The sequence below is a fragment of the Dreissena polymorpha genome, chromosome 8 (assembly GCF_020536995.1).
Source record: "Dreissena polymorpha isolate Duluth1 chromosome 8, UMN_Dpol_1.0, whole genome shotgun sequence".
NCBI classification, from domain to species: Eukaryota; Metazoa; Mollusca; class Bivalvia; order Myida; family Dreissenidae; genus Dreissena; species Dreissena polymorpha.
Genome location: NC_068362.1, coordinates 34,932,248 through 34,956,449, shown reverse-complemented (window position 1 = coordinate 34,956,449; position 24,202 = coordinate 34,932,248). Strand labels below are relative to the sequence as shown.

Sequence of the window (24,202 nt, the reverse complement as noted above, 5' to 3'; positions counted from 1 at the left end):
AATACAGTCACACCTGTCTAAAGCAGCCAGTCAAACATCCTTATTTTTGGAGAGATATATTCATTTAAAAGAGCTCAAAATCTCTTAAATCGGATTTTGGTGAAAATACACTTTCGAAAAAAAAAGTTTTAAAAATTTGAAAATTGCTATTAATGATCTCCACGAAAGTATCTGGCCCGCCCGGGAATCGAACCCAGGCCGCCTGCGTGCCAATCTGACGCGCAACCGACTGAGCTAGCCGGCGAAACAGTTACACAACCAGCAAAATCCATGTAAAGTGTGGTTAGGTTAGCTGTTTCTGTTACTGCTAGTTACGACGACGACGACGACGACGACGACGACGATGATGATGATGATGATGATGATGATGATGATGATACTTTTGTCACTTCCAATATTAGGTTAATACAATGTATTTGAGTTTGAAAAAAAGTTTACACATCGGCAGACTATTTCATTTATTAAGAAATACATAATTTATGTACCATATACGTAGGCCATTTTCATTTTTATGAGTTTTTTTGGTATGTACCAAATACGTTTTGGCGAGCATAGAAAAACTTATTCCAACCGAATATGGTACAATGTTTGTACCATATTCGGTCGAAAATTGTACCATCTTCGGTCCGAGTATGGTACATTTGTACCATATTCGGCCGAATATGGTACAAATGTACCATATTCGTTTTTGTACCAAATACGGTCCGACACGGGTGTACTCTTCCCATTCGTAGTGCAAACAACTTTTTTTTCTCTAGACGATGTTTAAAATAAGCGATTATTCGTGTCGTCTTTTCGAACGCCGTTGCTACATGTATGTCAACGTGTAAAAGCCGGATCAGCAAAATCAGCGGTGACCCGTACATTTTAAATAGAAAAAATGGATTGTTTTGCAGATTTTTAGGAAAATGTGGTATGATAAACAGAAAAACAGGTTACTGCCCCATCGTTTTGTAATATATCAGGCTCGGCACGAATAAAATAACGGCTCGGCAAGCCTCGCCGTTATATTATTCTAAGCCTCGCCTGATATATTACAAAACGATATGACAGTAACATGTTATTCTCTTTATATCAACATACATTCATTATCTATATTTGATAGTTAATTGATAGTTAATTGTGTATTCATACAAAATGAATTCACATAAACACATACACGTGTAATCATAACTGAGATTTACGTTGCAAGTACAACACTTAGCTTGGATGCTCCTTACAGGCATAGCAAACGTCAACATAAAGAAAAGAATAATGTAGACATCATTTGTGCAACATTGTTTATAAACATACTCTTTAGAACTTTACTTAATGCAAAAAATACATAAAAAAATACATAAATGAAATTTACGTTGACAAAAAAAATTCTTAATTGTGCACATATAAATCAAGTCATCGCAAATTTGAGCCTTGCTCTGTGAAAAGAGGATATAATGCATGTGCGTAAATTGTCATCCCAGATTAGTCTGTGCAGTCCGCACAGACTAATCAGGGATGACACTTTCCGCCTAAACTGGATTTATGCAAAGAAGATACTTTCTGTAAACAAAAAATATCATAAAATCGGAAAGTGTCGTCCCTGATTAGCCTGTGCAGATTGCACATGCTTATCTGGGACGACAGGTTACGCACATTCATTTAACCCCCTTTTCACAGAACACGGTCCATTTTATCCGCGCTCTGGGAAAACGGTGTTTAATGCATATGCGTGAGTAGCTGCACATTAGCATGTGCAGTCCGCTTAAGACTGAATGTATCATATACATCTACACAGGACAAGAGACTTTCTTACAAGGAAAATGTGTTTTAAGCGGCAAGATTCGTTACTAATTAGCTTGTGCGGATTGCACAAGCTAATCTGGGACGATACTTCACGCACATGCATTAAGTTTATTTTTCCATAGCTCGGCTCATTTTCAAAAACGTGCGAAACTCTTCGTCGGGGTCACGCTGGGGACGAAGCCTCGTCGTTCCAGTCGATTCTGTGAATACAAGAAGATTTATACATACATATTTATACACAAATAATTGAGCATCGCTCCGGGAAAACGAGGCTTAATACATATTGGGCCGTGCTCTGTGAAAAGGGGCTTTAATGTGCCTAAAGTTTCGTCCCAAATTTGCCTGTGCAGTTCACACAGGCTAATCAGGGACGACACTTTCCGAAAATCTCTTGTTAGCAAAAATCCAGTTTAAGACGAAAGTGTCGTCCCTGATTAGCCCAGTCCGCACAGGCTAATCTTGGACGACACTTTACACACATGCATTTAACCCCTTTTTCACAGAGCACGGCCCATATGTGTAATGTGCCGTCAAAGATTAGACTGTGTACTCCGCAAAGTCAAAATTGGGACAATCACTACACTTGCCGCTTAGACTAAATAATTGTTAAGAATAGACTTCCTTACAATTAAAAACATCCACTTCAGCGGTAAGTGTCGTCAAGAATAACTTTAAATGGTAATCTGGGAAGACACTTTGCACTCATGAATTAAGCCCTGTTTTCCCAGAACGCGCTCAAATATATCTACAAGTAAATCGCACATTGTCGTTAAGAATCATTACTTTATACCAGCATATGCATCGCATCGTCGTATGATGTATGAACAACATTCATATGCATATTGAACACAATTGCATGATGAAATATTTCTCAAGCTTTTGTCAAAATTTCTTATTTTTCGTGTATGTTTTCTCATAAAAAAATCCACAAAATGCTTATTAATAAATAAACAATCAGTATCTTATGTATCATTTTAATGAAATCGGAAAGTTTCATAAAACATGTGTTCAGCGACAGCAGATGTTATTATGTTACTTCATGTCTATGGTTAAAATAGAAAGTCATCATTTTGGGAAAGTTACCAGTGAACTGCGGATAGGGAATAATCTGGTCTTTTTTTCTTAAATTGGGACATTCAGATGTTTTTCGCAACAACGTTGATTAATCATACTAAGCAATGGAGAGTAAAATAGTGTTTACATCATCTTCTCTATGGCTAAACTCAGAAAGCCGGAGAGAGGGAAGAACTGACTTTTAATTTATTTGCTTTAAAAATAATATGAGGACATCACATAAGCAAAAAAAAAAATTTTCACATTGAGAAATGGAGAGAACTTCGATCTTAAATCCCCATACCACTCCAAAACAAAACAACGAAAGGAACCCGCACACATTGAATATCGACTTCTTCTGCAACCAACCTTGAGGGATTTCAGTACAAGCCTCTTCGCATCCCTCCAGTTTTCACGTGCTTTCTTTAGCTTCCTACGGTACGAGATCTCTTGGTCTCTCTGCACGCTCGGCAATCGACGTAACGTTGATATTGAAAACGCTAGACTGGTCATCGTTGACACAAAAGCTACTAGTGCTAGGACAAACACCGCCATTCCGGTCGCTGTCTGACACGTTTTGCCTATAGCAAAGCCTGAAAAGACAATTAATACGTTATAGACCTGACTTCAGTGCCACCCTCGCACGAATTCATATCATCCTCTGAAAATGTATCATGCCCATGTGTGGAGTTGTAACGTTTCACTGTCGGACCGTATTTGGTACAAAAACGAATATGTACAAGTTTGTACCATATTCGGCCGAATATGGTACAACTGTCTAATTGTACCATATACGTATCTGCAGTTTTGGGGTAAAATGCCTGACCGAATATGGTACAAACTTGTACCATATTCGGATGAAAAATGTACCACATTCGTTCCGAATATGATACACACTCATCATCGTAATCATCATCATCATCATCATCGTTATCTCATCATCATCATCATCATCATCATCATCATCGTTATCTCATCATCATCATCATCATCATCATCATCATCATCACATCAATTATCAACACCCCAATGATCATCATCGTTGTTATCTTTACCAACACCACCATCATCATCACCATCAAAACCAACATCATCATATCCATTATCATGATCGTAATGGTGATCACAAAAGTTTTTTTTGTGATGATAATGACAGCGATGTTTTCGGTCGATAATGAGGATGTTGTGATGATGATGACGACGATGAGAATATCATCATCATCATCGGCCAATAAACATCGCCATCATCATCATCACAAATATTTTGTTATCATCATCATCATTATCATCATCGTCGGCCGATAAACATCGCCGTCATCATCATCTAAAAACTTATCATCATCATTATAACCATCATCATCGTCCGATAAACATCGCTGTCATCATCATCCCAAAACGTTTGTTATCATCATCATCATCATCATTATCATCATCATCATCATCATCACCACAATCATCAAACCCCAATCATCATAACCACTGTCATCATCATCACCACCACCATCATCATCACAATTTTTTTACCATCATCATCATCACAAATGTTTTGTCATCATCATCATCACATATTCATTTTACATTTTGTATTTTATAATTTGTTTCATTCAAGAGATTCAACAAACTTGTACTTTTTTCATTTATTGGTATACTGACAGGATGATTTTTCAAAGTAATATTGAAGAACATAGAACAGCATTTAAATTTTAATCCAACTGTAGCATTTTGACAAGACATAATATACATATATACATTCATTTTAGTAGCAGCCAAAATATCCCAAATGTGCTTCGTAAAAAGTTACCAGTAAATGAGCAAATGACAACAAATTTCCGGTAGAAGAACATAATCATCAATCACAAAAATAACATAACAGGTTTCCAAACACCGATATACATGTATATTTCACCTGTAATGTCTGTACATGACATCTATGATATCATACCAACCGATTCCACTAACACGCAAACGCAGCCATGCGTTTGCCCATTTTGGCCCCTTGATGATTTCTTTTATTGCCGAAATAAGACCGCTGTTTCTGCCCGCTCTTGTTAATAGGAAACGAACGCTAACAGGATTTCTGTTACTAGTATCTAGTCCAATATCCGGCCGAATGTAAATTCTAGGTGTTTGCAAACTCATTGACCTTATTAAATCTCTAAAGGGTTTGCCGACCTTCGCCAACACAAACTGGATTGACGGGTTTGATTGTATGCAGAACTTAAAAATTTCAACTTGAATGTGAAGTGGTAACATCAGAAATGGAAAAGTCGTTCGCTTCTGTGCCCTCCTATTGTTTATCATATCTTGAAGCTCTTTCAGGGCTGAACACACAGAGACGTCACCGTTGTCGCCAGAGTCACCGTTGTCGCCGGAGTCACCGTTGTCGCCAGACGCAGCGTTGTCGCCGGAGTCACCGTTGTCGCCAGAGTCACCGTTGTCGCCAGACGCAGCGTTGTCGCCTGACGCAGCGTTGTCGCCAGACGCAGCGCTGTCGCCAGAGTCACCGTTGTCATACGACTGTTCTAAGCGTGATATTATGTCCTTGTACACGCGTTGATTGATACGGATACTAACGTAATGCATGCCAAATCCTTCTGGGAAATACCCCAATGCAATTGTTCCAACATCACCATCGAACTTTCCATCTGCTGACACAATTGATGAGTGTTCTAGTCCTCGGGTAGAAACTACCAGGCACTGCAAATTATATTCTCTCATAAGTGCAATGAGCGTGAGGTTGTCGCCGTATGTCCCATTCTTAGACATATTCTTAACGTATTCATCAAATGTTTCATCATAGACAAAAGTTTCATAGAAATATCTGTTTTCTACAATGTGATGGACTGCTTCCTTACGTAAAGCATCTACGTCTTTGTATATACCAATTTTACCAAGTTGATGCGATATAGCAGCAAATTGACAATTTCCATCCGGATTTGGGTCCATGGCAATATTCACCCCATCCAACAACTGCAGATTTTCATGGTGTGTTAAAACATGATAGTACTTAGTTCTGTGATTTTGTTTCTCTGAGCGGTTCTGTTTTAATGAATGTTTTTTAATTTTTCGTTGTTTCTCTAACGCAACAGTTAGGCTAGTCATGTTTTCGACCCCAACCGATTTGCTTACGAATCCAAGTTCGGGTTTGTTCGGTACTTGAAATGACACGATATAAACACCATTTCGTTTTACTTTTTCTACCTTGCCTTCGATAACATATCTTTTGGTTGGCACCCTGGATTTTCGAAAGGGATAGCGAATTAATACTGTCTCTCCTACTTTGTACTTGCTTGGGGAAGTTGCGTTTTTCAACAGCGACCTGTAAGCCTTTTTATTTGCTCGCCGTATGGTTTTCTTTATTTCACGAGAACTATGACGTTCTTTGGTAAAAACATGACTTCTTCCGTAGTAGGCTTCAAAGGGCGTGAGACCCCCAAGAACTCGTTTGAAACTTGTGTTTATGGCATAGGCTAAATCTTGAAGCCCTTCGACCCAGTTAAATCCACGTTTACTTTTTGTTGCAAATAGAATCTTGGCCTTTATAACACTGTTTGACCTTTCACACTTGCCCTGTGATTGAGGATGATACGGCCTACTATTGATCATTTTGATGTTGTACTTGTTCAACAAAAGTTTCATACTAGGGCCTTTAAATTCCAGTCCGTTGTCACATTGGATGATGTCAGGGGCAAGGTTAACCATCAACACGTCCTCTAATGCCTTTGCAACTTCACGCGAACTCTTCGTTTTCAGGGGTTTTGGCATAACGTACCTAGAATAAACGTCCACGACTTGTAGAATATAATTGTATGTGGACCCCTTGTAGCTAACACTTTGATTTTTCATGTTAATTATGTCAATCTGCCATCTTTTGCCTGGTTCCTCTTCTGTAATTGCTTTGGCTTTGGCTTGTTTGTAAATCTCGGATACTTCTCATGGTAATACTTGCTATTGTACAGTATTTCAAGGATAGCTTGTTCCGAGAACCCCGTGTAATTTACTTTCAGTTTGTTGTAAATTACCCTTGCTCCACATCCTTTGTTTTCCATGAACATCTCAACAAATCTAGGAAGATCTTCTTTCACAAGGACTTGCTTTCCGCCACACAATAAAGAACCCCGGTCACCAAGCTCGAAGTCCTTACGTTTTCTAATCATGGCCAAACAATTATTCTCTTCAGGTGTCCGTTTCTTCACAGGGACATCGAACGATCCGTTTAAACATCTGACAATAATGTCGTACTTCGACCTGGGCAAGCACCCTAATTGCTTCCTTTTTCTCCTAATTGCTTCCTTCATCTGAAATAATATAATAAGTTATTATACATTTATACTTCATTAGTTAATAGAGCTTGTATTGAACACCGCGTGTCGAAAACGAATGTCTCACGACATGAGCTGAGCTAAAATCACTCGTCTGATAGCTCCGCTAAAATTTACAATCCGAACTTCCGGGCAATATGCGCAATGAAAGTAGCAAGTACTTCATGTAAAGTTTCATTGAAATCCAACCGAATTCAAATTCAGGGGAAAAATAGCGGGCAAACTTATGGCGGTCAACGGACAAACGGTCTGTAGAAACCAATGCTACGTGGATGGAAGGGATATAAAGAAGGGGCCCTGGGGGCCTAGGTCGCTCACCAGAAGTCACGACTAGGCAGGGTTCGAAGGTCAAAGACCTATAAACTCCATAAAATTTAAAATGTTCAAATCTACAGATTACAGGAGCTCGATCTGATTTTGGTGGAAAATACACTTTCGAAAAAATGACTGTAGCTTAAATATTTTAGCAGTTTAGGAGTTACGCACCCGGAAGGAATGCCACGGACAATTGGATAGACGGACGGACAACTGCAAATGCACTCTGAGGGGGGGGGGCATAAAACATAAAAATCAATGCATGTTAAAACATCAATGCATATTAAGACAACTGAAAATTAAAATTATGTACAGTACTTACTGTCAAGAATTCTTTTGAAGTTTGAAGAAAGTTTGGATTTCAATTCTTTCTAGTCGAAAATCACAACTTTTCTTGCCGACCGCCAAGTCAAATATGGTTACTGACTTCTGAGTAAGACTCGTGTGCAAAATTCCCGCCTTTTTAAAGCGGCACGTTATCAAAGAAAAAATCGGAAACTTCAAAGCTTTGTCGGCTTCTCAGCAATATGACGTCGGAACGACAAATCAACTTTACAAAGTAATGTTTAGGAATACAGTCACACCTGTCTAAAGCAGCCAGTCAAACATCCTTATTTTTGGAGAGATATATTCATTTAAAAGAGCTCAAAATCTCTTAAATCGGATTTTGGTGAAAATGCACTTTCGAAAAAAAAAGTTTTAAAAATTTGAAAATTGCTATTAATGATCTCCACGAAAGTATCTGGCCCGCCCGGGAATCGAACCCAGGCCGCCTGCGTGCCAATCTGACGCGCAACCGACTGAGCTAGCCGGCGAAACAGTTACACAACCAGCAAAATCCATGTAAAGTGTGGTTAGGTTAGCTGTTTCTGTTACTGCTAGTTACGACGACGACGACGACGACGACGACGACGACGATGATGATGATGATGATGATGATGATGATGATGATGATGATGATACTTTTGTCACTTCCAATATTAGGTTAATACAATGTATTTGAGTTTGAAAAAAAGTTTACACATCGGCAGACTATTTCATTTATTAAGAAATACATAATTTATGTACCATATACGTAGGCCATTTTCATTTTTATGAGTTTTTTTGGTATGTACCAAATACGTTTTGGCGAGCATAGAAAAACTTATTCCAACCGAATATGGTACAATGTTTGTACCATATTCGGTCGAAAATTGTACCATCTTCGGTCCGAGTATGGTACATTTGTACCATATTCGGCCGAATATGGTACAAATGTACCATATTCGTTTTTGTACCAAATACGGTCCGACATTTCACTGTGTCTACATATTCATTTATCATATGTTAATCGTGCATGCTGAGGAGATATTTCGTATATACAGGACCACGCGCTAACGTATATTTTTACAAATACGACTAGCTTTGCGTTATTTCCTTCGAAAAGCGTGTTGGCCAAAATTCAAATGGTTCTAATTTGTATAATAAGAAGTAACAGAGTATTTATAAAAAGTTGCATTCAAATCTGGACCACATCAAATATCATAAAAAGTAGTAGTTGTATGATGCATGTTAATATATATTATTATTAGTTATGCTTAACCCATTTATGCCTAGCGTCCAGAAAAAAAACCTTGGCAAACAGCGTAGACCCAGATGAGACGCCGCATGATGCGGCGTCTCATCAGGGTCTTTGCTGTTTGCTTAAAGGAATTTCTGTAAGAAATATTCTAAATATAGAAATATATATAACAGACATGCCTAATTTTGGAAATAAATTGATCCAATTAAGAAGGATGGGAGAGTTCACCAGGCATAACTGGGTTAATCACATTTATTACCAATTGTACTCCCGCAAACACTCTGCACTTTGCACGTCGAGTGGTAGAAACTCAGAACTGATGTTCCTGTAATGCATTGACATGTTGCACTGTTTGTGTAAAACCAGTTAACAAACTAGTATTAATCTATTATAATTTCAAAATCTAAAGCCCTTTTTTGTACAGAATTGTTATTTTTGTGTTCTAAATTACATTTCAAAACAAAACAGAAACATTCTGGAAGTAGATTGATGTGTTGTTGTGCTAGGACGTGTTTTTGTAATTCCTTTCTGATAATATGCATGTGTGTTATTGTTTTTTGTTCTATGCTACGTTAAAGAATCAAAGCTCTGATAAACACGCTATTTGTTTACTCCTGAGGTGTTGTAAATGATTATTTCCCATTTAACCAGCAGTATATCAAGCAGTACTTTACCCGGATCATTGCTGCACATTAAATCCCCACGTAACGTGACATTTGTATCGATTACGTCATCCAACCACGTTAGATCTTCACACGTGCACGTCCAATCGATGTCGTAAAGTGTCACCTGGAACACCAAAAAACTGCAGTAAAACGTTTTGTAGTACCTTAGTGAGGCAAAACTGTAGATTTCTTTCTTGTAAATGGCCTTCATGACACATAAGCTAATGCAAAACAAAAAATTGTTGTCTGTAGTTTTTAAATGTCATAGATGGGCAATACATTTGATATAAAAGATCTCGGATTTGTGAAAGCGTAACAAAGAACCTACCTCACTTAGCATGTTCAGACCTCGGAATATGGCTGCCGGTAGTGACGTCATAGGATTGTTGCTGACGTCAATGCTTGTAAGTAGGTAATTATACCGAAATGTGTCTGCGGTTATGCTGTTAATGTGCCCACCCTTAAAGGAAAGAAAACGAAAAGCATTACAGTTGATACAAAGATACATAAAGCCATAGAAAGGAAACAAAACACGTTGCAGTTGATTCAAATGTACTTAAATGTATCGAAATGAAACAAAACACATTACAGTTGATAAAAGGTACATGCATGTGTATATATTTAGTGTATACAAAGAGCTTTTCATTACAACGACAAAACCTTGGTACATTGTGCGAAACACAACGGCTAAAACAAATTTGAATGTTAAATGGTAATGAATACAAAGACAGTGATTGTATAAGAGTTGTATTTTCGTTTGGTTCGTTGGGGGAGGGGTGATGGGGAAGTTAATAATATTATGTCAAAATATGTGCCTATTTTACAGTTATTGACCAGAATCAATCCAGACATGGAATTTATTTATGTTAGTTAAGTTTTATCAAATTATTTGCCTTTTCAAAAGGTCAATGTCCATTCCGTATGAATTTATGTTTTTGTTGTTCACTATGCTGTGGACCAATTGGAAGTCGTTTATTTATCATTCATACAATCAGTAAAGACGACGTCTCGTTTGTCTATGAGCCTCGCTCGGGAAACGAAGCTTAATTCATGTGCGTAAAGTGACGTCCAAGATTAGCTTGTCAAGTCCGCACAGGCTTATCAGAGACGGCACTTTCCGCTTATATGTTTATTTTTCGTGTACATGAAGGCAGTTTTTCGGGAAAATCCGGTCTAAGCGGAAATTCTCGTCCCTGATTAGCATGTGCAGACTGCATAGGCTAATCTGGGGCGACATTTTGCATTAAGCCCCGTTTTCCAAGAGCGAGAGCTATGTGAACGTATACATACCACTAGTGCAACGGAACTAAGGTTCTTGAAAAAGAACAGTAGGCCAACAGGAACCGAACCGGCTAGAAATCGGGCGTTGACAAATTCTACTCGACCTTGACTTCTCGGGAACTGCAAGGCAATTTAGGTACGTTTAATACTTATACATTCATAATTATTTCTTGTTATATACATTTTCTGTTTTAGTTAATACTTTCGTAATTTCGAGTATTTAAGGCAAAGTAAAAAGCATGGTAATCAAGATAAACGGCTAAAATAGTTTGATATGACGGATATGAATGCCGACTCTGCTCTAGGAATGCCGATACTGCTCCATGAATACACACCCTGCTATACGAATGCCGACTCTGCTCTATGAATGCCGATACTGCTCTATGAATGCCTGCCCTGTTATATGAATGACGACCGTTACTCTATGAATGCCGAAACTGCTTTATGAATGCCTACCCTGCTCTATGATTGCACACCCGGCTCTGTTACTGCCGATCCTGCATTTTGAATAAACACCCAGCATCTGATCCTGCTATATGAATGCAGATCCTTCTCTATGAATGCCGAAACTGTACTATGAATGCTGACATTGCTCTATGAATCCCGATCATGCTCTGTGAATGATGACCCTGTTCTGTGAATGCCGAACTCGCTCTACGAATTCCGACCGTGGCGAGATGGATATTGTGCCCGCTAAGCGACCGGGAGGTCACGGGTTCGATCCCCTACTGTGGGAGCGTTCTTTACATTTCCCCCAGAGACACCTAGTATTGTTTCTAGTCAAAGGAAACGGACTCGATAGCGTTTCAAATAAGCCTTAGACTTTCTATGCAATCGACTTTAAATAAATAGTCTTAAACTTATTACGACCCTGTTCGGTGAATGCCGACACTGACTATAAATACAGGCCCTGCTCTATTAATGATGAAACAGCTCGATGAATGTCGACCTTAATGTATGAATGATGACCCTGCTGTATGAATGCCGGCACTGCTTCAAGAATGCTGACCCAGTTCTATGAATGTCGACACTGTTTTTATTGCCGACCTCGCTATATGAATGTCGACGCTGCTCTATGTACGCGACCCCTGTTCTATGAATGACGAACCTGCTCTATGAATTCCGGAACAGCTTTTTTTCATTGATGCCGACGTTGCTCTATGAATTCCGACACTGCTCTTTCTACGCCGACCTTCCGCTATAAATGCCGACGTTGCTCTATGAATCCCTATACTGCTCTATGGTTGTCGATGCTTCCTTATAAATACCGACACTGCTCTCTGAATGTCGACCTAGCTCCATTAAAGCCGACCTTGCTCTCTGAATGCCGACCTGCTCTATGAATACCAACCCTGTTCTGTTTATGCCGACTATTCTCTATGAATGCCGAACCTTCTCTTTAAATGCCGACCCTTATCTACGAATGCCGACCCTGCTCTTACCATGCTCTATAAGCACTAACCATGGCACAAACCGTACCTTGTGCGACAGCTGTGGTAGTTTCTCTACTGACAGATCTGTGAATGTGTCCAGTTCAAGTATGTCCACGGAGCCGCCTTCGATCACAAAGGAGTCCAGCTGCTCGAAACTGCTGACAGTGTCAGAACCCATGTAGAAAATGTCGCAATGCCGTATCTGTTTATAATAGTGTATGTATAAAATGGGTACGTACAATGCATTGGTAAAATAAGTATATATTGGCAAGTTCCCGCCTTAATATGCTTAAATCATTTAAATCATTAAATCAAACTATTCGATTTGATATGATGAAAATGTATCTCAAGTGGAATAAATACATTGGGACCTTTTTAGCAAATATTGAAAATTTGCAAGCACGTAATACGCACAAAAAATTGACAAAAATGTGTATGGACAAGTTCATGCTACACACATTTTGAACTCCTAAACACATTAATGTTTCAGGAAACATGTAATTGAATTTACGCGGACAACATTTCCAGGTTAAAGAGACTGGACAAATTGTGACGAAACTTTTCGCACATGCATTAATCCCCATTTTATCAGAGCGAGGCTCATCGCGTTGGTAATAAAACAGGGTATCACGGCCTCGTTGTATACCTTGAAGCGTTCTATGTACTTCATGTGAGTGAAAGCCCCGCGGTCAATGTATATGGCGTTGGACCATCCACAGTCTACCGTCAGCGTTGCAGGGTGATTGATGTCGAGCAGAGTGACGTCAATTGTTTCGAACCCAGTTGAGAACACGCGCCCATCGCCTTAGAACAAAAACCGTAACATAATATTGGATTCTATCATATATGACATGTTAACTAGAATATTAATAAGCACGAATAAGCGATTGGAATACAATTTCTATACACATGTTTCCGTAACGTAGTCAATATGGCCGCCTTTAATTCGCTAAATGCATTTCATCAACGGATTAAATCACAAAGCAAGGATGTAAATAGCCTTTATTCTAGGCATCATAATATGCGCACGATTATCAGTTTAAGGCCGGTTTGCGATCATGAACAGTATATTTGTGGAAATAATTGCATGTGTACTAATGCAGTACAGAAGCAATTCAAACGATTCATTCGCCGTATCGGTATTTACTTTAATATCAAACATATCTCGTTACATAAACTTATGACATGCATTTAGAAATATAACATTTCAACGATCATTTTATTACCGATATATGGCAGAAATCCGTTCACGTTTAATTGAATTTGCTGTGGCAGTACTGAGAAAGACGTGTAGTCAATCGGTCGCTCTGCAGAGGCCATGCTTTGGTAGTCGCAAATGTATACGTCATCACTATATGTGCACTTTGGTGGACCGGTCTGCGCGTAGGTTCTTTGCGCATGTAGTAATATCAAAACCGTTAGCAAACCCAGAGCTTCCATTGCCTTGTATGAAGAAGACGTCCGAAGACCGCCTCCCGCGTGGATTATCATTCAAGATCTGAACAATGAAGTATAATATAAAGGATGCGATAATACTTGATTCTGATTATCTGATTGACTTCACGTGGGCTTTACAACAATGCTATAAAAGGCTTCTTAGTAAACGCCTTTTACCCGGCATTTAATCGAGAGTAAGAAATAAACACAATTATAGCAGAATTATTTGAAGATTTCTGCTATTATTTGAGTCTGCTGAGTACTTAAAAGGACAATGGATTGTATACGTGTGTTTATATCTAGGCATGTGTGATATTGACATGCATCCTTGGTCAATATCACGTATGTTTTGGACCGAATCACATTTAATACACCTTAACATAAATAACATTATATTGTTCAATGATAATATTTGTAATCCCCATAATACAATCAAATAAACAATATGTTTAATAAAATAATGCAACTCAAACAAATACAACAACAACTTCAATAAACATATTATAACGAATCAACGACATCCTTATAAGAATACATCTTGTCAAACCTATCATGTCAAACCTGATCAGTTTCTCTTTCATGTAATAATTTAAATATTTTTTGGGACTTCCTATAATGTATGATATATAAAATTACCGATAAACATAGGACTTACCTGCTAACGGGCGCTGCCATTTTGGAACGATAATTGAGTTCATACATTGTGACCGGGTTTGTTAATTATTAGAATTAATCCGGCTTAAGATTGCATTTAATCGGAAACCGAAACACATGCGTAATAATCTATTGAACACGACCGCCCCTAATCTTTCTAAATTATTTTATTTTGTATACTTTGTTCAGCGGCACTATTTGAAATGCCCCATGCATACTCGGAATTCAAAATTAATGATGACTACAACGTTATGTTTTATTCTACAAAGAGTGTACATAAATGACCTGGGTTACTAGAGCTAAATTGACAGTATTGGAACAATAACCATGATATTAAACAGCCATCAGAAATTCGAATGTATTAGGCAATAATGGTCGGTTTGATAGTAACAAAACTCCTTAACGTCGCGAACAAGAGAGAGAGCCAAGAAAATAATTTAGTGTTCAATCTTTTTACGCAATACAATTAGCAATGACCGTCGACGATTACATTTTTTTATACACACAGACAAATATTGTAATAAATTATCTCATAAAATCAAAATCGAAATTTTGACTGATTAGATATTGATTCTGCATTATTCATAACGTCCTATGTTTAATCGCTTGTCGCTATAATTTCGTGCATATAGACTTACATAAACGTTTGAGCAGTATTTGTTTTTGTATCTGTTCAATATTTGTGGAGTAGTATGCATTTTAGTTTTTAAATATTGACAAATACCAATAAGCATTGAATACATCAAACAAAGCAGTTCATGCTTATATATTAGTTACGTAGCGTGTTAGGTGGGTCGCATTCCTTTTATTGACTCGTGTTCTGAGAAAACTGGGCATAATGCATGTGCGTAAAGTGTCGTCCCAGATAAGCCTTGCAATCCGCACAGGCTAATCAGGGACGAAACTTTCCGCTTTTATGGCATTTTTCGTTTAAATGAAGTCTCTTCTTGGCAAAAATCCAATTTAGGCGGAAAGTGTCGTCCGTGGTTAGCCTGTGCGGACTACACAGGCTAAATGGGACGACACTTTACGCACATGGATTATGTCCTGTTTTCTCAGAACGCGACTCAATTTATTGATCGCTGTTTTCCGACTGTGATATTACGCTTTCAGATTATTAACACACATATAAAAAGTCAAGTGTGTGTTTTTATAAACATAATAAGAGAGACGAAACCTCTAGCGTGATGCAGAATAGCTCAATCAATATGTTCACCCGAAACATTTGGAACATTCGATGTATGTTTATTGAGGTGCAAAAGATGATTCAAAAAATAAAAAATCGTTTTCCTATTTTTCCTCGGCTAGTCCTTATGCATATCGAGACGATAGGCCGACGATCAGTCGTTTGTTAAGATTATACATACGGCTTTGGAAAATTGAGAATAATTTGTGCATTCCAACATATGCTTTTCTGATTTATAAAATATGCATTTTGTAATGCTTATTTGCAGGTATGAAATAATATTTGCTATCTTTGACCATGTGTTTGCCGTTATTATTGTAAGTTTATCTACAGTAGTTTTGCCCTGTGCGTGATTTGTTTATACGTATGTGGTCATTCCCAGTTCGATTAAAAAAATATTAAAATGAGACCGTGAAGCACGCAGAAGATTTGGAATAGTAAGTAAAAGTTCAAGCCATGATTATGATAATATATTATATTTGCAATGAAACATGAAACTTATCTTCCAGTTGTCCTTGTGTCAAATCAACCTGACTCCTATCAATATATATATTTATATGTATATATATTTATATATATATATATATATATATATATATATATATATATATATATATATATATATATATATATATATATATATATATATATGGGCCGCTCTGTAGAATGGGGGTTTAATGCATGTGCGTGCGTAAAATGTTGTCCCAGATTAGCCTGTGCAGTCCTCACAGGCTAACCAGAAAATACTTTTTACGCCTAAACTGTATGTCCGTCAATAACAATCTTCATTTAAACGAAAAATACCATAAAAGCGGAGAGTGTTGTCCCTGATTAGCATGTGCGCACGCACTAATCTGGGTCGACATTTTACGCAAATGCATGAAATCCCCTTTTCACAGATCGTTGTCCATGTGATTGTGAATTGCATTGTCTGCACCTGTTCTACATATATCCATGCATATCTTAGATACTTGTATTCTTCAAATATCATTGTGCATCTTATGTTCTGCATTTTTTCTACAGATATCCGTTTATATATTACACCATGTCGTTGCTATAGGCGCTATTTAAAGGCGGTCTTTTGTATTTGTGTCGGTAAGATGGCCGTCAGAAACGATTTCTGCATAATTTATGTTTGTATATTGTTCGTTGACTTTGACTTAACAGCTTCTTGGTGATCCGGGAATCTTTTTGTCTTTGTTCTTTCTCAACATGTGTATAATTATGATCACTTTCATATATAATTCAAATAGCCGGAAAATGTATATGTAGCAGACATTGTCGTAAAAAAATAAAATGCAAGTACACATATATCTTTTTATTGAAGTGTTTTGTGCTCATGTTTTATGTGTTAAGTGTATTAACTTCATTCGTGATAAAAAATGCGAATTTGTTATGCATGATCGCGTTATATATTGTATTTAGAATGAGTGCATATGTTTATGCAGTTGTTTAATTTAACATGCATAAAGGATACATGACATGGTCAACATCGTGTGTTAAAAAACGTATCCACAAAAACAATTCCAGTACACAGATAACACGATTTTATTTCAAATTAACAACGAGACTAACTAAATAATGTGACCATAATGATAACAAATGTCAATCAAAAGACATCCTTATTGATAAGACAAAGACAAACACTAGAATTTGAAGAAAAAAAAGATATGACGTTAACGTTATTTCAACATCCCGAAAAAAGTATGATTTCAACACTGTCGAAGAAATATTGAATACTCGTTGTTGATACAACCATGCTGACGTCACACATAGCGTAAACCTGAAACACAGAACAATTATTGACGTCAGAAGAATGAAGTCATTTAAGTGCTTTCTTCTCGACCTACGAGCACTTCACATTAGGTATTGTGAGAAACGTCAAGGACATTGTTTCTGTGTTTAAAGATTTTCATCAAATATAACACGTTTTATAAATATGATTGTTAACACTGATTCAATAGATACTAATCGTATTCCCGACATTCCTCTATTGCTTAATCTACCACTGAGCCCCGTTCTGATAAAACTGGGCTTAATGCATGTGCGTAAAGTGTCATGCCAGATTAGCTTGTGCAGTCCGCACAGTCTTCTCAGGAACGATACTTTCCGCCTAAGCTTGATTTTAGGTAAGGAGGTACTTCCTTGAAACTAAAAATACCATAAAAGCGGAAAGTGTCGTCCCTGATTAGCCTGTGCCGACTGCACAGGCTAATCTGGGATGACACTTTACGCACATGCATTAAGCCCAGTTTTCACAGAACGCGGCTCCACTATTAATTCAGATATGTGCCAATAACTGTTCACAATAATGTGTCATTTATGTTAGTAGAAAAGTAGCTAAACTATACAGAATTAAAGACTAATAAACAACTATTCTACAAATATAAATCTACCGTTTTTTCCAAGAACTGAAAATAAACAAGTCTGCATAAAAGCACAATTTTAATATTCATTATTTCGAAAGAATTTGATGGATTTTACAATAACATAAACAAAAAGATCACAGTCATAAAGTCAATAAGTCATAAAAATTGACAACAACATATATCAAAACAATAAAAAAAACATCTGCGAACATTGGCTGATACATCGAACTCATCGGTGTTGTTCGTGTTGAAGAACACCATAACGTAACACAATAACCAGAACAGCAAATATGTTTGATTCTAGTAGTATTTACTCTTTTATCGATTTCAATTCGTAAATTAAGGAATATATTCGTCCTAATGGTATTTCAATATTTTCGTGTATAAAATCAGTGTAAGATAAATATTGGAGAGGTAAAACAACAACAGAAGCACTTTAAAACTACACGTCTATCTTCAGGCAAACAGTAAGTTTAAACGTCTGGCTGTTTTGCAGCAGGCGCCTTTTTCTTGGTTCCCGGCTTCTTGTTACCTGCGACGCCGTTCATTTGACGCCGGGTGTGGTCGGTAAGGCCGAGAACCACCCAGCCCAGGACGAATCCGATGAATCCAACCGCGTACCCCACGATGTCAATAGGGGTCAGGCATGCTCCGACCAGAGCAATTCCTGTCGGAAAAAACGAGGTATATAAGCCGCGCTCTGGGAAAACGGGGTTTAATACATGCGCGTTAAGCGTCGTCCCCGCAAAGCCTGGGGAGTCCGCACAGGCTAATCAGGGACATATTGTGCCTTTATGGTATATATTTCGTTGAAAGAAAGTCTCTTCTTGGCGAAAATCCAGTTGCGACAGAAATTGTCGTTACTTATATCCCTCTGCGGGCTGTACAGGCAAATCTGAGACGACACTTTCCGCACATGCATGAAGCCCAGTTTTCTTATAACGAGGCTTATATTAACTAAATAACAGGCTCTTGCAACAGTCAGGAATGAACATTGATGAACATGATGCATGTAAACATGGCAACGTTGTATCGTGCTCGTTAAAATTAAATGTATTAAGATGTTGTAAGGTTGAACATTTCTTTAAAATCGGCCTGTGTGTTTAAACATATAACATCTCTGCTGATCTTGTTTCGCTCTCTTGTAAACATGCTAGTGCAACCATTACTTAACTTTAGTTTGCATAGTGTACTCGTATAATAGTTTTCACTTTTATACGGCTTCTTAATGTTATAGGATAACCTGAGAAAAAAATGATGATCGGTAAAAATTGTGTTTTAAGTTAAAGTCAGGTGTTCATCGCTGAACGTCTATGTCATGAAGCGTAAGCAATCTCTTCAAACATCTAAACATTCAAATTCATTTAAGACAGTTCTGTACAAATGTCTTTCAATATATCAAAATGCGTTAAAAGCTCTGTGTACCATGGCATCAGAAGCTGTCAAAAGTAAAACTTAAACAATTTCATAAGAAACTTTCATGAGAAAAATCACTCCGGTATTTCACTAAGGTGTTCTCGGAAAATGCTCTATTATAAGTCCTTTAACAGTCTTTTATTTTTTATGGGGGTCGGGTGTAGGGTGGGGGCAACTATATGATTGTATCATTACTAAACACTTATTCCAAGTAGCCAAACCCTTTCGGGGCCGTTCTATAAATACATGTATTATGATTCGTTAAAATATGGTTAACCTTACATATAGATACATATAGATGTTTCTTTGTCTTGTTGTCGGAAGTCATAGAAATACCTCACTAGATAACAATATCTTATAATTCCTCGACCATCTTACATACAATAATATTCATCAGTACGAACACATGGTCGTCTAATTTGTGAAGCTTAACAACATACGGCTACATCAGAATTTTTGACATTTTGTCAAAGACTAATATTTGTCTGTTGGAATAATTTGCGATACAAATTGCTTGTGTAGCTCAAGCCATTTTCTTTAAATAAATGTTTTGTGCTCAGGGACAACGTGACTTAATGAATATGGGCAAGAACCGTCCCGGGTTTGCCAGAGCTGTCGGAACAGGTTTATCAGGGACGACACCTTCATCATAGAACTGGATTTTCGTTTACAAGAGACTTCATTGTAACGAAAAATAAAATAAAAGCGGAAAGCGTTGCCCCTGATTAGCCTGCTAATCTGTAACGACACTTTACGCACATGCATTAACCCCCATTTGCCCAGATCCTGGCTCAAATACATTAATTCAATGAGTGTCAACGAGTGGGGAAGTTTGTTAACCCTGTGCATGCTGGGAAATTTGTTGTCTGCAAAAATGTCGTCTGCTGAATTTCTAAAATTAGCAATTTCTTTGATTTTTTTAAAGAATACTATCAAAATAGCAAACAGTTTGGATCCTGATGAGACGCCACGTTCTGTGGCGTCTCATCTAGATCCAAACTGTTTGCAAAGGCCTTCAAAATTAGGTTCCAGCACTGGAAGAGTTAAAATATGAACGTATGGGAAAATTATGTTGGTTTATCAATTGTATCTCTTTAAATTGTCTATAAAAAAAAACTGCTACAATAATGCTCGGTACCTGAACACGCAGATGGATACGTCACGCATGTCTCGTGGTAAAAGCGCCAAGCTAGCTTGCCTGAAAAAAATAAATATAATTGGGCCTTGCTCATTAAAAAGGGGTTTTAATGCATGTACGTAAAGTTTCGTTCCAAATTAGCCTAGCCGCACAAGCTCATCGGGGACGACACTTTCCGCTTTTATGAATTTTTGTCCTTTAAAGAAAGTTTTATTAGCAAAAATCTAGTTTATGCGAAAAGTGTCGTCCCTGATTAGCATGTGCGGCGTGCACAGGCACATCTCGGACGACACTTAACGCACATGCATTAAACCCCCTTTCTACAGAGCGCGGCTCATTTTTATTTCATTAATGTGGGTAAATTGCAGAGAACTTCCAGTGAGGTAAGTCGTTTTATTTTAAAGCTATTGATATAATGCAATCCTAATGACAATGGTACTACGTGACCGTCCTATATATTATTGCATTGGCCGCTTGTGAGTCAAAATATTCCGTATTGAACGTTCCGAGTATACCCGTACATGTCTGATCATTGTTGAGTCAATTATGTAAATCTTCTTGAAAAATCGATATAAAGCAATGTTGAAACTAAAGCCATACTAGATTCATGAAAACGTTGTTTAGTAATATGTCCCACTTGAAAATATGCTTTTAATAAATTTACAAATTGTAAATGAGGGCGTATTTGTCGAGGAACCTTTGGTTTACTGCTATTGTCACGCATCGTCATTTAATGATTGGAACACCGGCGCTACATTGCGGACAATACGGTTTAATGTACATTTCTATTTCGAATGTGAATATCAATATATCATAAAATTTTACTTAACATCGTTTTGAAGAATGGTATTTCAGCTGTGTATTTGCACAAATATATGACCGTATTGTACACGAAGCTGTTAAATAACTTGATACAAAATATTACACTTTACGTAATTGTGCTTTTCGTGAACGTATGTTAACACGTCTTAAGTCCATTATTTAGGTTTATTCCAAATACTTTTAAGAGGGTCGATTACATAGTACAGAGCCCGGAGACAGCGGACACTATTTCCAGGATATAACGCGTTCTCCTACCCAAAGAAATAATAATGCTCTATCTATTATTAATCAAAACTGTGCGACGGACAGGTACACATAATCATCAAATCTTGTAGCGCGTGGCGTGTAGGGCTTGCAATCATCAAATCTTGTAGCGCGTGTAGGGCTTGCAATCATCAAATCTTGTAGCGCTCGTAGGGCTTGCAATCATCAAATCTTGAAGCGCGTGTAGGGCTTGCCGAAATTAACCAGATACTTTTTGAACTCTATAAGCATACATTTTTGGCTCGAATTTTTCTCCGATCGCGTTCGTGCACGTGTTTCGACAGCTAAGTGACAACATAACTGTTCGAGTTCGGGAAATTCTTTTTATTTATTTAATCCGATTGCATTCCGAAAATATTCATCAAAGCGCTTTTTTAATATATTCTTTTATAAAGGTCAGAGTCCGGTTAATGTTGCCGAACCAGAGGTGATGTGTTACTTGGGCCATTTTTGAAAAATTGTATCTTTGAAAAATCGTTTGTTTTTGATAACCCGACCGACCCAACCAAAAGGCACATACCAATTGTTTTGAGGTCTTGATACAAAATGTTTGTGCTAAGTCTTTAAGTCTTCAGTTTCTCGTATAAAAACCCATGATATGCCTTCTCATAGATAATTTTTCTACATCCAGCTATTAAAGACATGTTTTTCATGTCATGTTCATTTATTATTAAAGTATACCCAGTTGTTTTACTGTATTCGACCAAGATAGCAATAAATATATCACCATGGAAAGAAAAATTCATAAAAATATACACATTATACATAACTACCTACATGCCTTGCTTCCGGTCGCGATATCCCAAACAAACAATTTTTAAGTAGGACCTTGCTTGATTCAGTATCCTAATAGCATTTTTAATATATCGAACATGCATGGATGCCGGTTGTATAGCGGTGATTTAATTAAATTCATTTAAATGGTGTATACACTCTTTTTAGGCTTACCGTCCCACTCTGCCCCGGTGTTTACGCACACGATGTCGCCCTCTAGCGTCAGGTAGTTGGAGGTCACGTGATCAAGAAACCACAGCTTGTCACATGTGCACTTAACATGAAGAAAACATGGATATATAAAGCATGAGGGCGTGATTAACAAATTTTGGAAATTGGCGGACTAAGGGGTATAATAACACAATTAAATGTTGGGTAAGCTACTTCAATGAAATCATGTACTGGAAGCAAAATAAAATATAAGGATACGATGGCGTGCGTATACACGTTGTATTGACAACTTGATGCGTATGTAAAAAAAAGGTTAGGACACGTAAGTTAACGGTAAAGAGGTAAGTCTCATGCGAGAAAGTCGGGAATCATTTTGTTGATAAAACACACACATGATAGCTGTCAGTGTCAGAATGAAATAGAATCAAGCATTGTTTTCCTCTTGGTCATGAATATGGGATTTGCTCGAAACTTAAGCAAGTAGCTGCTGCCCCTGCCCACCCTTGCAAGACTGACAATAAAACGCAATATACGTGTACACATCGCAAAACTGGAAAGCGAAGGTATTACCATGAAGGTCTTTTTATTAAACGTTTTTTTTTTCACGAAATACGAGTTATAGTACATTGGCACATGAGTCTCGTTCCGAGAAAATTGGGATGAATTCCTGTGCGTAAAATATCGTTCCAGATGTGTTATCCACATAGGCTAACGTGGGACGATACTTTTCGATTTTATGGAATTGTTCGTTTAATGGAACTTTCTGAATAGCAAAACTGTAGTTTAGGCGGAAAGTATCGTCCCTGATTAGCCTGTGCGATCTGCACACGCCTATCTAGGACGACATTTTTACGCACATGCATAAAGCTCAGTTTTCCCAGAAAGAGGCTAAAAATATTAAGTCTACCTGGATGTCTGTTCCGTACAGACGAATAACACCGAGTGATTTCGAGAGGTCCGTGAGAATCTTCTCCGGAAGTTCCGAGAACGAGTTGTAGCTGAGGTCAAGATACCGGACGTTCGGGGCGCTGGAAAACAGGCCCGCATCCACATTAAATAGGTTTGTGTTCTGTGTAAATAATAAAAACGAAACACATTAAGTAACATATAAAGTATAAAAAAATTATAAACTGATGTATTTAGTTTAAAGCGAGACTATACGATTTTTATATGTGTTTAATTGTAATATATTGATAAAAATATGTTACAATAACACAAAATAGGCAAGACGAATTATACATTGAAGACGAATTTCATAAAATGCAGCAAAGACAACTTAGCGCCCCGAGCCGATTGTGACGAAGATATTTCGTACATATGTTCTTACAATAACCGAAGCATTCGTTTTTTGTATTAGGGTCGCAGTAAGTGTTCGTGTGTCGTATGATTAGATATCGTTGCTGGAAATTAAAATGATCCGTAAAACTAAATTTGGATTCACATCGTACATGCATGATATACATGCTGGCGAATTCGACTGTACAGACATTTTCGATTTCAGAATTAAATATCTGGCTTATTTTGCATTTTTCGACAAATGTTCTTCTTAACTTTTATTT

At 37.6% G+C, this 24,202-nt stretch overlaps 2 protein-coding genes across 2 annotated transcripts in view; both read right to left on the bottom strand.

Moving 5' to 3' along the window:
• Positions 1-1,051: 1,051 nt before the first annotated feature.
• LOC127842395 (uncharacterized) lies at positions 1,052-13,906 on the bottom strand. Its single transcript, XM_052371880.1, has 9 exons — positions 13,639-13,906; positions 13,059-13,216; positions 12,459-12,614; positions 10,989-11,099; positions 10,027-10,158; positions 9,708-9,822; positions 9,293-9,358; positions 3,205-3,428; positions 1,052-1,982 (listed from the first exon to the last, which is right to left on the bottom strand). The coding sequence occupies exons 1-9, from the start codon at positions 13,901-13,903 to the stop codon at positions 1,917-1,919; spliced, it is 1,293 nt and encodes a 430-aa protein (XP_052227840.1). The 5' UTR covers positions 13,904-13,906; the 3' UTR covers positions 1,052-1,916.
• A 4,625-nt stretch (positions 13,907-18,531) lies between these two features.
• LOC127840437 (uncharacterized) overlaps positions 18,532-24,202 on the bottom strand; it is a 9,253-nt gene continuing 3,582 nt past the window's right edge. Inside the window, exons 5-7 of the mRNA XM_052368852.1 lie at positions 23,551-23,712; positions 22,647-22,746; positions 18,532-18,725 (exon numbers count right to left, since the gene is read on the bottom strand). Coding sequence (XP_052224812.1) covers positions 18,532-18,725; positions 22,647-22,746; positions 23,551-23,712 — 456 coding nt within the window. The remainder of the gene's footprint in view (positions 18,726-22,646; positions 22,747-23,550; positions 23,713-24,202) is intronic.